We start from the raw sequence: 17,452 nt of genomic DNA, 5'->3' as shown, positions 1-17,452 counted from the left end.
TGCCGACAGGCCCGTCAGGACTGGCCACGCATAGCTTTTTCCGCATTCCCGACTGCAATTAGCGCTATTGCGGGCCGCAATGCGTACAAAAATACACGTTGCCGCATATCTATGCGTGCGTAATGCGGCAACGCGTATTTTTGTACGCGTTGCGGCCCGCAATAGCGCTAATTGCAGTCAGGAATGCGGAAAAAGCTACGCGTGGCCAGTCCTGACGGGCCTGTCGGCAAAAACGAAACTAGCTGGCAGCGGGGGACCAGAGGATAAGTGAGTGGCTGCGAGGGCACAGGACTGCTGCAGGGGGCTGGTAGAAACCCCAGGTGAGTAAAACTTTTTTTTTCTGGCTTAAGTGTCTCTTTAAAGTCGCGTTAAAAAAATGTTTCGTTGTGGTAACTCACTGCTTGCAGTGCGTTCTCTCTTAACGCAGACACGTTGCGACTTTAATGTCGCATTAAAACGCATTGTCCCACTGTGAATGCGACCTAAAGGAGAATGCATTGAAGGATATCCATAGCTATAATCACTAGGTGATTCCCAGCAGAGTTTATCCAGTAATTTTATCGGACTGACACATGGAGCAGGGAAAACAGAATTCTCTTTAAATCTTAAATTGGCCAAGGGTTTGTTGTTTCCCCTGGATCAACTGGGATTTGTGAGGATGCAAAACAAAAATGTATCAAATGTATTGTCTCCTGGTTAATTGACGGATGCCTTTTTTTTTCCAATCAAACTAACCATGATAGACAGAAAGACATTTACTTTTTTTTTTTTTTTTTTTTTATATTTCAGAGCAAAGTAAAAAATAAAAATAAATAAAGTTCATCTTTTAGGCCTCGTTCACATCAGGGCCGTTTCTGTGCGCTTTTCACAGTGCATTGCCCTGTGAGATCAGCAAGGTATTTATTTTGCCATGTAACTAAATGTAGCTGGTTCACATCTATGGGCTGCGCTGAGCAGTGTTACAGAAACGTAGTGTTGCATGCATTTCTGTGCGCTGAGCTGGAAAGCGCACATCAATGCAAGTGAATGGGTGCGCTTTTTTAGCGCACATAAGCGCATACAAGCGCATAGAAGCGCATAGAAGCGCATGCGTTTTTTTACCCCTAATTGAAGAAAAAAATACATTTACATACAAAAACAAAGTTTTGACAACTTCTGCTGCTACAGTAAGCAAAACGTGTTTTAAAGAAGCGCAGCACTAAAGCGCGCACAAGCGTTTTACCACGCGCTTTCACACGTTTTTCAGCGCAGCAGATGTGAACGAGGCCTTAGAGGGCAACAACTTCAAACGGAAAGCTGTGACAGCATTAAAAATAAGTAAAACATAACCCACGATCACAATGCAGTTAAGAGACATGTTGAGTAAGCACTTTCTGCAAAGCAACATGGAAACAGGAGAAAAAAAAAATATTAATGATTATAGCACATTGTGACAATGAATTTTTAAAATGATAAAGAAAGTATTGTGTTTAATATGCAAATATTTGCATCCTTTGCAGAATGAGTAATTGATATCTATGTCCTTTTCCCTGTTTATCTTTGACGGGATGTAGGTTTCACTTACCATAGTCCTGCAATCCCACCGCAATCGTGCGCGCGCGCACACACACACACACACACACACACACACACACACACACACACACACACACACACACACACACACACACACACACACACACACACACACACACACACACACACACACACACACACACACCTCTAACCCCCTGTTTTCCACAATATGCATTGCCGCCATTTAAAACACTCCACCTATAAAGTGCAGTCCTCCACTCCCCTCTCTCCCATACTGTATGTGCCTACCTCTTCACACTACAACATGGGAGGTCACTACTCCTGAAATAGGCGTCTTTTGGGCACTACTACAGGGCAGGTTAGCAATAGGAGCGGAGAGGGGAGTTATGAATTGAAATGGGAGGTATGGCTAGCCGAAAAGAGGCGGCAAGTTAATGTGAGAATAGAAGAAGGAATAAATGAGAAATCTACTGCCACAGATTGTGCAATATCATACACCAAAAACAATATGCAGGGATGAATGTACAGCACTACTCCCTTCTTATCCACAACATGCGCAGATATCTGGGGGGGGGGGGGGGGGGGATAGAGTGTAGTACATTAGAGGTATGTTTTGAGAGAAGATAAGGAAGTTAGAAAGGGGGAGCTTGGAAAACCATGGGGGCCAGTTAGCTACAAACATTTTGCGAGGTGTGGAGGTCTCCCTCCAAACCCAGCACAGCCATGCAGTAGCAGACCAGCCACAGAGAAAGACAAGGCCTGCAGACTGGAACAACACAGCCCACACTAGATTCTACTATATGTCTCTACAGTGCCAATTTATTGCTACCCCAGTGATAATTGAAAGCTAAAGTTGTATGGCCACTGGCAAATGCATTGATAAACAAAAGCAAAATCTTTGTGTGATCAAATTATACCAGCATATCTGAGTGCCCAAAGAGGTCTGTGAGCTAAATAAGTAAGACACAATACAACAGTCTGCCTCTTGTTGATGCTTGTCATAGAATGACATGCACCGCTTGTAAAAGATGCTAAGAAAGCCTCTTCAACAGTCTTCCTCCAAAAGCTCATTCACTGCCTCTTTTGTTCCCCTTTATATGACAGCAGATGCTCACACCCATATTATAATTAGCAGCTGACAGATGTTTCAGCATGCCAGTAATTACAGGTTTGTTAGTGAGAGGCAGGGAGTCTTATTATGCTAAAGCTTCACTCAGGCAGCTTTAGAGGTGATCTGTGACGTCATAACCAACATATACTCCTGTGTCTGATGTTGAGAAAGGCAATCTTTTCATGTTTTTCTGGGTAATTTTAGCCACATAAATGAGAAGATAGAGTGCACAGCGACCTATCTTGTTTTACTTCCTGTTTCCTAAGAGCTTCTCATTATGGGTGAACTCGTTAAACTAAAAGCCATTTTGTTTAAAGCTTCACAAACTCAGACCAGAAATGATCACTGTTGATCTGGTTACAGTTTAGGAACAGTCATTGTACAGAAATGCTTCACGGCTCTTTGCCAAGTCACCTGCTCTAGCAAAAGGACGCAGGGAAAAAGGGATACACAGTGGGTGGATCTGTACAAAGTACAACAGAGTAACGGTAATGTCTAGGCACAGAAAATCACCACCAGCATCTTCATTGGGGATGTAGCACAACTGTACTCCCACTAGATTAAAACCAGAAATATTCAGGAATGATTGTCTTGTGCAGCAACAATCTAGTGTGTGCTTGCAGCTGAAAACACATTGTAAATACCGGTAGTACAACTATTTAGAACATATGCAGTACATGTGAAAGTATCATACTCTATAAACAGAGAGAGACAGAGAGAGACAGAAAGAGAGAGACAGAGAGAGACAGAAAGAGAGAGAGACAGAGAGAGACAGAAAGAGAGAGAGACAGAGAGAGACAGAAAGAGAGAGAGACAGAGAGAGACAGAAAGAGAGAGAGAGAGACAGAGAGAGAGACAGAGAGAGAGAGACACAGAGAGAGAGAGAGAGACAGAGAGAGAGAGAGACAGAGAGAGAGAGAGAGACAGAGAGAGAGACAGACAGAGAGAGAGAGAGACAGAGACAGAGAGAGAGAGAGACATATTTTTCAAGTTGCTGCCCGGAGCAAGAGTGTGATACTGCAAGTGATACTGCAATACTACCTGCCTCTCAGATAAGTATCTCCATTTATCTCTTCAAAATGTGATCTTATAACACATTCTTGATGACTCTTTAATTGCTTCAGCAATGCGGTGTTTTACTTTTTGTCTGATGGAATTGGGCAAGCTAGCACTTCTTGTTCCAAAGTAGCTAAAAAGCTAAATGCTGCCAAAAGCTATTTGACGACGTCCTTTATGCTTTGCTTAGGGGACGCCGTAACGAACCGTGCCCGACGCGCTATAATTTATGTTAAGTGCCTATTTATAAACTGGATCAAAATGGGACTGAGAAATGACATTTCCCACTAAGCAATATCGGCACAGATATACAAACCTAACGGAAATAAATCAGAGCTCATGTGTCAAATGCAAAACTGATCACACAATAGTTGGCCATGCTATGAATTTCCCTGCAAGCGCTCTTAACAATGATACAAGGGGGGGTAAGAGGCACCTAGGGATGTGTACAATTACGTTATAAACTATTACAAATGGTAGAAAGAGGTGGTTTACTTCCATAATAAATTAAGGCAGCACGGTGGCATAGTGTTTAGCGCTCTTGTCTTGCATCGCTGGATTCCCAGTTAACATACCAGGTCAATATCTGCAAGAAGTTTGTATGTTCTCCCTGTGTCTGCGTAGGTTTCCTCTGGGCACTCCGATTTCCTCCCGCATCCCAAAAACATACAGATAAATTAACTGGCTTCCACCCGAAATTGGCCCTCGACTACAATACATACACTACACAATAGACATGTGACTATGGTGGGAACCAGATTGTGAGCTCCTTTGAGGGACAGTTAGTGACGAGACAATGTATATTGTGTACAGTGCTGCGGAAGATGTCTGCGCTATATAAGTAGTAAATAATAATGAAAATTTACTGAGGTAAGACCTTTCTTCTACAGTTTCAAACCTAAATTTTACACATCCCTGGGCGCCTCTCTCCCCCCTCCTTGTGCTTCTCACCCTGGAGGGGAGTTCTTGGTCCTACATGATCAGTACCATGTGTTTTTCCCTAAGAGACTGACCACATACAGCATCTTCTGGATACCCGAGTGGGTGGATGTCCGGGTGGAGTCGGGGATGTGATTCTCCACTTGCCTTTTGTGGTTGGTTGCCCACCACGCAACTCACTTTTGTGACTACTATTCTTATTTTTCTTCACAATCTTGCTTTTGGTGACATATTGTGCTATTTGGGCTCCAGTTGTCTCTGGGCTTCCCTTTTCAAAGTATACAGCCACCTAATAACAATGAGGAGAGGTATAAGTAATGGACAGTTACATTGCACAAGACATGTGGATGTTTGTATGTAGTACACGCAGCCCTAAATAAAGTTTAGTTAATATAAGCAAAAGTTAGAGTCCATTGGCTCTGAACTTCAGAACTTGATACTTTTACTAGGTTTACTGGACAGTGATATTTTCACACTGGAAAAATGTTAGGTCTTTGTGCAAAAGGAGTTGTTTTTCGGCTAACCAAAGTATCATGTCTATGGAAACCTTTCCAGTGCTGTCTACAATTACATGATAACAGATTGACTCACCACCCATGTTTCACTCACAGTTGACCAAAACAGTTTTACTTTCAGCCAGACATTGATTACAGACAAACAAATAATAGCATAAGCTAGCGTATGCAATTCAGTCATACAACAAGTGCTGCAATTTCTATAGCCTGTGTAGGCACCTTGGCTACATGTGCTTCACTTACAGAACCTATACCAGCTATATGCTTGTAAATATCACAGGACAAAGCTCCTGCAGCAGTTGCATTCAGAAAACAATTGCTTTCAGCTCCCAAAGAATAAGATTCTGACTTTTAGCTCTGGGCTATTGCTCCACTTTTGTTCCAGTTTCCACTGCATTGATCTTTATCAATCAGGCCCCTTAAGCATAAAGTAAAGTTGGCTTTGAATGCTTTATAGAGCTGTACGCTGCCCCTGCTGACTATTCTCAAAAGCAACAAAGCTCACATGTGAAATGAATGCAGTAAAAAAGCAAGTCTCAGTGCAGAAGTCAGTCACAAGGGTATTGACGTACAATGCACACAGCACATGAAAGGAGCCACACATGCCTCTTGCAGCGATCAGGACCAGCACAACTGAGGTGAGGAAAGGAGCAGATCAAAGTCTGCTGAGCACATGTAACTAAGTAAAAAAGAGAAACTGGTGAAGAGGGTGAGAAGGAAGGCAAAGTGTGGAATGACAGATCACACAGATGACAGACATAACAAGCAGAGCAAAAGCACATAAAAAGGCAGGCAGAAGATGAGTGGAGGGTAATGATGAAAGCCTGCACAAATGACAGCTGAACTATAAGACAGCAAACACACACACAGGAGAGCAGGGATAGGTGTGGCACAAAGGGGGGTGAGAGGAGGAGAAAGGGTTGGGCAAGATAAAAGAGTAGAGAGACCCAGAGGAGGTAACCGAAGGAGGAGAAACTGAAAGAGGGAGGAGAGAGATAAGGAAAGGAGGTAAGGGGTAAAAGAGGGAGGGCAGAGATGAGATGGGAGGTTTGTTGCAAAACACTTCTCTGGAAGTGATGACACCAACAGAAAACCCTTCCAATAACTTCCTATGAGACCAACAGCACTAGGAAGAAGCTGCACAGCACAAGTTACACTGTGGGGGAGGCTGAACTACGCAGCACATACACACAGGAGGAGTGTGCACAGTGCAGGGCTGATACACATGAGGCTGCTGTGTACAAAAGAGACAAGCGAGGAGCTGAACGCACAGGAGACACCTAGGAAGTGGCTGAGCTGTGAACAACCTACATGCACGGGAACTCCTACTGAGCAAGAGAAGAGGGGACTGCTGTACATAAAGGTTACACACTGGAAATGGCTCTATTATGGACTGACTGACACACACAACATGCAGAACTGAGCTTCAAAGCAATACATAGAAGGATTACAACACACAAAGGTAGCAATAGTAAAGTACTTGGGCAGATTCAACAGGAAGGAAAGGAGTGTGTTTTTGTTTTGTTTTTTTAAATACACAGAAGAGTGCCAGAATTACACACAGCAAAAAGTTGTAAGAAAAGAAGAGGCTGCAGAGAGAAGGAAAGCACGCTGGCAAGTCACACACAGGAAGGAGCTGCGCAGGACTTCGCCTGATACTATAGGGTGACTGGGAAGCCCACTCTCAGGGTATCACCCTTCTATTACCTCATGTCCACAAGGGGTGGGCCACCCCTCCCGCCTGGAAACCTAATGAACATGATGCGAGGACCAAACCCAGGGCTATACCGATCCCCACCGGGCCCATACCAGGTAACCTGCAGCCATACCTGTAAATATAACCTAATCATGTCATTTACCAAGCACTGCTGTTATTGATCTATACAGCTTTTCATGTCACTTTCTTGTGCAGCAATAGAGACGTGCAGGCAGGGAAGTACTACGATAACTAAACATTCAATTACATAAAACCAGAGCCGGGACAAGGTCCTCCAGCACCCAAGGCTGAGACACCAAAGTGCGCCCCTCCATCCCTGCCACCCGAGCCGTCACACACTAATTGCTATTAGACTGAGAGGGCCACAGGGCCCACAACCTCCCCAACACCTTAATATCTAGTTATCTGGCTTGCAGTCACTGCTATGTATCCCCTTTTCTTATTTCTTTCTGCTTCAAACACAATTAGGAATGACAGCTGAATGAATTCTGCGCCCCCTACTACACTGCGCCCTGAGGCTGGAGCCTCTCCAGCCTATGCCTCGGCCCGGCCCTGCATAAAACAATACCAACAAAACTGTGCCCAACTGTCCTTTTCATGCTACATGGTTACAGTAATACCCCGCTGACACAGACTATTAATACTCGTTTAAGTAATGTATAGTAAAAGTGATAAATATTTAATTTTTCCCCATGACAATTGAGCTGCATGCAAATATTTGGGACTTAACAGAGATATTACACTATTATTACATGTAGCAGTAAAGTATTGTACTGTGTTAGGCATCAGTTAAAGCAAGGGGTTTTGAATCATGATGGCAATTTTATTGGCTAAAGTTAAAAGTTAAAATAAAAAATAAAATAAGTCTCCCCTATTTGGGGGGAGGGGGGGGGGGATTGAGGAGGGTACTCCCTTCGGGAAGGGGATTGCCTGTGGATCTTAAAAAGGCTTCCTCCCACGTCCTTCACAGATCGCTTCATTGCTGAGACCCTTGAAAAGCAGCTCCATTTCCCATGCACGCTAGCTCCATTTCACTCAGGCGGCAATAGCTGAGCCCGATCAGGTCTGTGCAACAGCAAATGTGCAGATGGCTTGCGCCTATACGGTAGTAGCACAGACCCGATTCAGCCCATCTTTTTCCAAAGAAAGCCGTACATGACAGATACTGCGCCTGGGGGTCCCAGTGCTGGAACGGGGGATAGCCTCTTTTTGATCTAAATAATTCCCTTTGCTGAGGCGAGTACCCCAGTATAGGAATGCCTAGAACTTTTAAAGGAGATTGTTAAGGTGTTTAAAAAAAAAAAAAGTTTCACTAACCTTGGCTGGCTTCTACCAGCCCCCTGCAGAAGTCCTGTGTTCGCGCCGGTACTCAAGGAGCCTCCGGTTACCTGCACGGTTCACTTTTCTGTCCCTGCGCATCCTCGGTCTTGCTCACGTCACCAGGAGCATCCTGTGCAGATGCAGTACTAGGTTCTCTAGTACTGCACCAGACACTCCCGGCGACGTGAGCTTGAACGAAGATGCACAGTTGCAGTAAGTCGGCAATACTGAAAGTGAGCCGCCGCGGGGGACCGGAGGATCCTTGAGTACTAGCACGGGCACAGGAATTCTGCAGGGGGCCGGTAGAAGACCATGTAAGTGAAACTTTAAAAAAAAATAATTAAATAAACATATACAAGTTACACAAGTATATGAATGAGTGCACAAGCAGTTTCATACCTAGTAAACTGAAAAATAATGCTTTGATCTTTTTAGAAAATGTAAATACAAGCACCATTTCAGATGATATTACAATCTTCTACACCTATACATTGGTTATACATTGGTCAGTGTGTAGGAAGTAGTATAGGACATCTTTGAGGGCTTTCATGTAAGGTCCTGCTAAGGCGTACGTAGTAGTACGCCGCCAGTGAGTTGGGCGCAGGGCGAGTTGAATAATGGCTCACCCTGCTGCCGCTCAAATCCCAAGTGGTGTTAAACAGTATTCACCCCCCCCAACCAACCCCCCCCCCCTCAAGTCGTAGCAACTCGGAGGGAGAAGAAATTCGTAGTCCAAACAACCCTTACGCGCCCAGCACACTACTGAATTACTGCTATAGCGGCGCCTAGTTTCAACACAGGCCCACATGCTGCATTTTTCAGTATGTTCTCATAGATTTGCATCTAGTGAGCCACTTATTTTTCTGTGACCTATGTGTGCTGGCAGAAACTGCTACACAATATGCATAATAATTTTGTAAGTCGTATGGGCCAGTCCTTCACCTCAATCTCACGCAACTGAAATAATGCACAACCTCTGTATATCATCAATTAGTGGGAAGTACTCATGCTATATAGATTGCATTTAGGGTCCTTTTACACTGGCGCGGCACATTTAAAAAAAAAAAAAAAAAAAAAAACATTGCACCAGAGCTCAAAACATAATAAAAAAAACAACATGTAAGTTCTGCTGCACTTCTGGGATTACTGTGGAAGTCACAGAGTAAGGGCCTGAGCCCACTGCTGCATTTACAAAAACAGATAGAAACATGCGTTTTTAAAGCTTTTTTGAAACACTTTTGATGCGTTTCATCATGTTAAAATGCATCAAAACGCCTAGACGCATTTAAAAAATGCTTGAAAAACGCATGCGTTTCTATGCGTTTTTATAAACGCAGCAGTGGGCTCAGGCCTCAACAGACTGCAGCCTATGCGTTATCCAGAGCACTACTCTCACATCGCAGGAAGTGTGTCATGTTCCATTGCTTGCAATGGCCATTGCGACAAACTGCGGTAGGAGTACCACGACGCAACACAGCGTGTTAAGTGTAAAAGGACCCTCAGAAAGCCTTTGGACCCCTTCAGTATTTGGTATATTACAGCTTTATGCTAAGTTGTTTATAAGTACTCAGCAAGGCTTTCAATTTCAAAGAAAACCTCTCCCACAGTGTGATGTCATGACCACGGTCCTGGACAGTTTGCTGTCTTTGAACCTCATTGCATTGTGGTAAATAACAGCTGTTTCCACCTGCCAAACAAGCAATATCTTCCTCTGTGCAAAGAACTCTCAGAAACAAGCTTGCAGACTCTGCAGATATCACTTGCCAGAAGTAAAGAGGTCGCCACATGTGATAAATTTTAGTAAGTAAATCAGTGGGACGAAAGATTTTACAATGGGAAAACACTGACTAAATCTATAAATAATAATTGTAAAAAAATAAGCAACTTTAAGGGCCCGTTTCCACTAGCGGGGAAACCGGGCCATAGGAAACTCTGCCATAGTAACAATGGCGCCGCCGGCCGAAATGCTTACCTTAGTGATTCGGCCGACATTGCCCTCAGTTTCCGTGCGGGAGGCTGCGAATCCCATAGCCATGCATGGCACGGCTTCTGGGCTTCGTCAGCATACCCGCTGACCAGGAAGTGCCACCGCGCGTCTCACAGCCAAGCGTGGTGGCTAGTTGAAACGGGCCCTCAGTGTGGTGCCATCAGATACATTGCACTTCGCAAAGCATGCGAGATCCACAAAGACATTAAAAAGCCCATAGAAAGCCTAACCGCTTTACTGCAGTGCACTTTTTTTTTTTTAGGACAGTCAGTATAATTGAATGAAGTCAGTGCTTCAGCCAGTCTACAGACTCCTCATGGGGGCAGCCATCTTTTTGGTTTAAAGCAGGTGATAGGGAACATGAGACAGTTCCAACTGTCCTGTGTCCTGATCACCCCTCCCAGCTGCACACGCTAGGCTTCAAATCTCAAATTCAAAAAAAAAAAAAAATTGTGCCAAAACAGCAGAACAAGATCAGAAATCCCATCATGCTTTGCACAGCATCAGGTGAAAAATGACAGGGCAATTTTCTTCTGTGCAGCTAAAAATGAGACGTGGGTAAGAAAAACAAAGTTCTGATGCTGTGAAACTGTTAAAGAAACACCCAGCCCTTTCATTGCTGCTGAGTAGATTTTTTATTCTGGAGGTTCACTAATATTTAGCATTTATATAGTGCTGACATATTACGCAGCGCTGTACAGAGTATATTGTCTTGTCACTAACTGTCCCTCAGATGAGCTCACAATCTAATCCCTACCATAGTCATATGTTTATATCATGTAGTGCAGGTGTTGTAGTCTAGGGTGGAGGCCTGTACAGATCTAATTTTTATGACCCGCACCCAACCCGCTTTATGGTGAATCTGGTAACCGCACCAGCCCCACAACACGACTAAATCAAAAACTGGTACCCTAACCCAACCAGCATGTAGGGTAACCCACGGGTACCCAACCAGATGTAGGCCTCTAGTCTAGGGCCAAACAAGACAAATCTAGTCTCAAAGTTCAGCACTCAGTGACCGCTCCTTTGTAATACAGCTAAAAAGGTATCTTGGGAGGAAGGTATAGTCTTTGAAGGAGGATTATTCACAAAGTCAAAAACTATGAACGAAAGCATTTGACTATGGGAACTATGATACTGAGTAGGCCTTTGTTCAGTGCCAATGTCTGAACTTGTCTTGGCAGGTTTGGTGTGGTGTAGTAGCCTGTAAACAGAGAAGAAGCTGAAATACAAGTACCCTACTCTACCTTTCTACAGTGAAAAGAAGCACACCAAAAACTGTGCAGCGGAGAATCATTTTATATCCAAACCTAACCTTCCTTCAACAAACAGCTAAGCGCACAACTATAAAAAATACATAGTATGTGAACAGTTTAATCTGCCAGGATAGTACTCCCTTAGCCCAGATAACCTCACTTTTCCCTGCAGAAGTTAAATATGGCATAACTACACAAGACTCCCAAAGCCTGACAATAATGAACAAATTCAGCAATTTTAGTTTAAAACAGGTTTTCAGCTTAGTTTTTTTTTCCTAGCCAGCCCTCCCCCCCCCCCCAAATTAAACTAATGCTCCACCACCAAAACCTTCAAACACTCCCCCCGCCTGTATTTACCTACGAGAATATTTAACTTTGGGGACATCCAGCCAACAGCCATAGGGCCCAAAAAATTCTAAGCCACTTCAGCTACAGTTAGCACTATACGGCTGCATCACCTACCCACATCACATACCAAGAACCTGGACACACTCCCACATTGCTGTGCTCCCTTTTGTATCACATTGCGAAAACCATGCTCCTTGCCATACAACAGAGTAGGCTATAGCAAGCATATAGCAGCATAGAGGGCAATATTGTGGCTGGGAACGCGAAGAATCACTCGCGTTCCCAGCCTGTCGGCTCCTGACGGTGAAACCGGAAGTGGCTGCCGGCGGGGACAGGAGGATCGGAGGGACACGGCGAGGGCACCGGACAGCTGCAGGGGGCTATTGGAAGAACCAGGTGAGTAAAACTCATTTTTTTGGTTTGACTTAAGGTTCACTTTAAGGGCCGGGTGCTGTGCAGACAACATCGCAAGGCTACAGCTTAGCAATGGATTCTATTGCTATGAAAGACAACTTATCTGGTGGCCAGACTCTCTGCAGAGATGGCTCTGATCAGCCGCTTCTGCTGAATTTAGTCCTGCAAGGTTTTATTAAATGATGTAACTTATACAGCAGCAAGCTTTGTTTCACACAAAAGACACACTCCAATCTCTCTTCACAAGTATCCTCTTATGTGAGCAAAAAAGTGGCCATAAAGCTTACATAATGCCCTAAAGGAAACCATCTACAGAACATTTCCAGTAAACAAATATTGTAGTTTTGGACAGTGTGATAAAGTGTTAGAACCCCTTTAGGATTTTATGGCTGTCCTGTGTCTCCATCCATAAGATTTCCATAATTTCCTGTGCAGGCAGGAAGTGGGCATAGCTTTTGAATAATCACAGAGGCTGCAAAAATTTTTTAAAAAATTTGTAGAGGGGAAGCACAAAGTTGGGCACACGCACAAATATCGGCTGCAGGGTCCATGATTTGATCCCTCAGGAGACAGTTTGGAGCAGACTGCCATACAAACACGATGCAATGCCACAGCCTTGTGATGAATTCTGTTGCTTAAGAGTGGGAGGGAGGGACAACAGCCACACAACAGAGAAGATTCTAGTGGGACAGGTAACTAGGGGAACAATGCACTTGTCTGAGACAATCCGGCACTCAGGGTCTCACAGGGATGCATTGGGGTAGCTGTACACACACTAGATTATCAGCAGAGATGGTCCCAACTGGCCTCCACGGCTAAGATTAGGACCTCAACTACTTTATATTTCTTCCCCACAGGGCTGTGGAGTCGGTACAAAAATCTTTCGACTCCAACGACTCAGTTTATGAAACTATGACTCCAACTCCGACTCCTTAGTCTAATACTTAACAGTGCTGTGGATTTTGTAAAAAAATCATCAGATTCCGACTCCTCAGTTTATGAAATCAACGACTCCAACTCCCACTTCGGGTGCCCAAAATTGCCCCGACTCCTCGACTCCGACTCCACAGCCCTGCTTCCCCAGGACTATCAGTTTTCACAGTAAAGCTCCAAAGAGTTCCCAGTGACAGGTAGTGAAAGGATATTAGTACACCAGCTGCAACAAAACATGATCTAAAACTTTTCAACCCTTCTCTATTCTACTCAAAATTACAACAACTACAAAAAAATATGGAACCTCTATGACATTCCTTGCATCTTACAACACAAATACAACATATGTGGTCTCAGTTCTTTTATTTCCCATGATTGACTTCTGCTGCTATTCTGCTGGTGATTTCAGCACTAAGCAAAGAACTGGGATTGTTCACTTGATGTTATCCTGCTCTAATGTGCAGTCACCTTGGCCTGACAGCTTTTCATTTAAATGTCAGGAAGTATTACCTGGCCTACTATGAATGTGGGCTTGTGACCATTCAGCTCGGCATCTTAGTTGAAAAACATTTTGTTTTGTATTTTACCATAGCAAAACTTGGATAAAAAACAAACAACCTGTCCGCTTTCATGGCAGACACCATCTTCCTGTCAGCTGCTTATTGGCAGAGATTTATAATGATGCATTTTACACCGCAGTGAAGCCTGCTAAATAAATCTCCAATTCTGCTGTCCATCTTGCTTTTTGAGCAAAACTAACGGGCATAAGTGCCCCATGACTTCTCATTTCTGCATTTGTTTTTGGCATAATTTGTGTTGTAAATCGGATACCAAATTGTCAGAAACATTATTACAACAATCAATTACACGTGTCACAAAATAAAGAGTACCGGTATATCCATCACAAATCAGTTGCTACATAACTAGAAATGGGTTTGTGATACAAAGAGCAATACAGTTGAAGTGTTTTGATAAATGTTATTCCAGGACAAGAAGAAAACTTTATGCACCTAACAGATGCCTGATCAAGTCATCAAAACACTCATATAATCTCTCCTATTTCACAAGTACAACACTCACCCTTTTCTAGTTTCACCTTCCAGTCCCGATCCTCTATGCAGTTATCAATTATCCTGATCTGTGTCCTAGTCAGACGTCACCATTGAGCACACACCTCTGTATAAAAAAAAAAAAAAAAAAAAAAAAAAAAAAACATATGGTGACACAGAAGGTGCACAGTACAGCTGACAACCATTAGAAAAATTACAAAGGTTGACAGCATTTTTGTCAACCTAAAAAGCATTATCCCATTCCCAAGTAAACCTATATGTTGTTGATAGGTCATCGAGTAAAGCAAAGCAGAAATTAATTATTGCTTATTCTACAAAGATATTGGCCTCAATTTACTAAGATCATGCTGGAGATAATAAGGCAAGAGAAAACTTACCTCCACACAGTGAGAGAGTTATCTTATCTCTTTATTCGTTACGTTACCTCCTCTGTAGTTACGTTACCTCCTCTGTAGTTACGTTACCGCCTCTGTAGTTACGTTACCGCCTCTGTAGTTACGTTACCGCCTCTGTAGTTACGTTACCGCCTCTGTAGTTACGTTACCGCCTCTGTAGTTACGTTACCGCCTCTGTAGTTACGTTACCGCCTCTGTAGTTACGTTACCGCCTCTGTAGTTACGTTACCGCCTCTGTAGTTACGTTACCGCCTCTGTAGTTACGTTACCGCCTCTGTAGTTACGTTACCGCCTCTGTAGTTACGTTACCGCCTCTGTAGTTATGTTACCGCCTCTGTAGTTACGTTACCGCCTCTGTAGTTATTTTCACATGCAGTTAATTAACAGCCTGTCTAACTTTAGAATTCTGGAGTTATTTTAAGGATTGATGAGTTAACTTAAAGACAGAAGAGTTAACTTTAGGTTTACCTGAGGTAAAAGGTTTCCTTAACAGGACATGCCTCATCACCATGGTGATAACTCTATAAACGTTATTAAAGACTGGAGATAAGCTTAGTGAATTGAGGCCATTGTAAAATAGCCCAGACATTTAATTGTACCTCTATAAAAAGATCATAAATAACTGGATTAGGGTTATTTTTTTCAAATTAGCCATTCTCTTTAATTAGCCCATTCAGTCAGCCCATTTTAAAAGAAGAAACGTAGTTACTAGCATTATTGAGTGTCCTACACATGGACCAAGACAAGCATATAACAGTGTTGTCTGAAGTTCAGAAAGAATTAAAGACAAGCATGTTCCAGGTTCCAGGCTAAAGCTACAAGATTATCTCCATGCCTAATGCTGGGCATACACGGTAAGTTTGCTTCCTTATCAATCGAGCCGCTGATGGCTCGATTGATCATATCCGACAGGTCCAATGACCCGCCAGATAGATTCCCCGCTCGATCCCTGCCGGTGGACAATAGTGGGGAATCGAGCGGCTGATAAGGCATGCCCGCGGGGACGAGCGAGAATCGATCCGCGCGGACGAGCGGTGACGATACCGGCGCATAAACTTACTGTGTATGCCCAGCATTATGTTACTCTAAGAACAGTTTCATATATTAACAAGTTTAAAGTCCCATACACACCAGGTAATTTTTAGGGGATCTCTGATGCCCATCAGGGAATGGTACACAATCCTTGGTTACCAGAGCCCTACCGATGCATCTGTTGCTGTGCATGGGGGAGGGGGGGGGGTGTGGAGGGAGAATGAGCGGAGTGCGACGGAGCAAATTCCTGTGGGCAAGGGAGCAGAGATTACAATACGGTCATGCGGTACTCTGGTGTCAAGGTACGCTAAAAACCTGGCATGCCGGATCTCCGGATTTGTATGCTAAAGATCTGGCATTCCAGATCTGTAGCAGATGTTGTGCAGCCGCTGTACACATGCTGGTCCAGCTCCCGACCAGCATGTGTACTGCTCCTGATTCTCGGCCATGGTGGTCTTTACAGTCAGCCGCCACAGAGTGCAGGGCGCAGCGATGTGGACGATGTGCTCCATCCTATGCTAACCTGTACCCGGGGAAGTGGGAACAGGCCATTTTTGCAGACGAGGACTTGGAGATGTACCTGTGCCACGTCTTATCGTGGTACAGGTACATCGACGACATCCTCGTCCTGTGGACAGGCACTAATACCGATCTGGGCGAACTTGTTGCCAGACTTAACAACAACACGGAATTTGACATGTACCATGACATGGGTCAACGATTTTATATTGTTTAGCAAATGAAATTGTGATCAGACATGGAAAGTGGGGGGGGGGGGGGAGCAGTGGGAGCTCAATGACCGCATAGTGTTGTAATGCACCAATCAAGGGTCAACTGAGTCTTGATCAGATTTCTGCTGACATCTTATACAAGTAAAGAAGTAGCCTGATCACCACTACGACTGGGCCAGTGCTAAAACACATATGGCTAACTCATCTCCAAATGTGGCATATGTTTTGGTGTTTTATCAAGGAATGCAGGGTCCAAAATCAAATTCCTTTAAATCTTTCCGGAACTCACTGTTTGATTTAATTAAATTTTGAGCGATTCATGATTTCTAGTGGACCCCAGCCCACAAGTCTCCTGATGCTGCTCTTCGCTATCTTCAGGGTCTCCCCTGGTCCGTTACTCTTCATATTTGACTGGATCCCTTCGTCAAATATCCGCCTGTTCCCCCCAAGCTGTGACAAGTGATTCAGAACAGCACATGCGTAAGCTAAGAACAGCGCATGCAAAGCAAAAGGAAACGCTCTATGAGCACTTTCTTACACTGCGCATGAATAGTTCGGAACTTGCACATGCGCCATTTTTAATCACCCGTTGCCGCTCTGGGAACTTCCGGGAGACTGAGGAGAGAATAGATCTGTGAATGGGATCCCAAAGACAACGAACAGCATCAGAAAACTAAAAATAAGGTATTCTAGGCCACAATTAGCTTAATTGCCTCCTCCTCCTCCTCCCCCCCCCCCCTCTCCCTGATTCAGGGGTGCTAATATTTACAATTGTCTGCAACTGTGCAAAGCATTTCTCAGGCATTTTTGAGTGGCTCACATCGTTTGCTGAAACCTCACAATCACCTGGCAAATACATACTACAAGGGTTAAATTAGCAGTTGAAAATTATTTTTTTTATAGGCTCTACAGTCACATCGTCTGTATTTGTGACAATTTCCTGTAAAGGATGATCTGTGCAAACACCGATCAATTGAGATGTAATTGACAATCATTTGCACATACAGTAAATCTATTGTGGCAGTTGAGCAGAATAACTGCCTGTCCCATGATGCATGCGACATTCTGAATTGAGGACTACCTCAGCTGATG

The 17,452-nt window shown here is 43.9% G+C and overlaps 1 protein-coding gene and 1 long non-coding RNA gene across 5 annotated transcripts in view; one reads left to right on the top strand and one right to left on the bottom strand.

The window, feature by feature from the left end:
- Positions 1-17,452, bottom strand: part of LOC137541571 (uncharacterized) — a 1,030,398-nt gene that overhangs the window by 982,570 nt on the left and 30,376 nt on the right. For all 4 annotated transcript variants that reach the window (XR_011025219.1, XR_011025217.1, XR_011025218.1 and 1 more), the window contains exon 2: positions 14,213-14,308. This is a non-coding gene — a long non-coding RNA (uncharacterized lncRNA). The remainder of the gene's footprint in view (positions 1-14,212; positions 14,309-17,452) is intronic.
- SMARCD2 (SWI/SNF related, matrix associated, actin dependent regulator of chromatin, subfamily d, member 2) overlaps positions 6,231-17,452 on the top strand; it is an 86,231-nt gene continuing 75,009 nt past the window's right edge. The window contains exon 1 of the mRNA XM_068262937.1: positions 6,231-6,969. Within this exon, the coding sequence (XP_068119038.1) occupies positions 6,868-6,969 (102 nt within the window). The 5' untranslated portion in view covers positions 6,231-6,867. The remainder of the gene's footprint in view (positions 6,970-17,452) is intronic.

The sequence above is a fragment of the Hyperolius riggenbachi genome, chromosome 12 (assembly GCF_040937935.1).
Source record: "Hyperolius riggenbachi isolate aHypRig1 chromosome 12, aHypRig1.pri, whole genome shotgun sequence".
Classification (NCBI taxonomy): domain Eukaryota; kingdom Metazoa; phylum Chordata; class Amphibia; order Anura; family Hyperoliidae; genus Hyperolius; species Hyperolius riggenbachi.
This window is presented reverse-complemented; position numbering and strand designations above follow the sequence as displayed.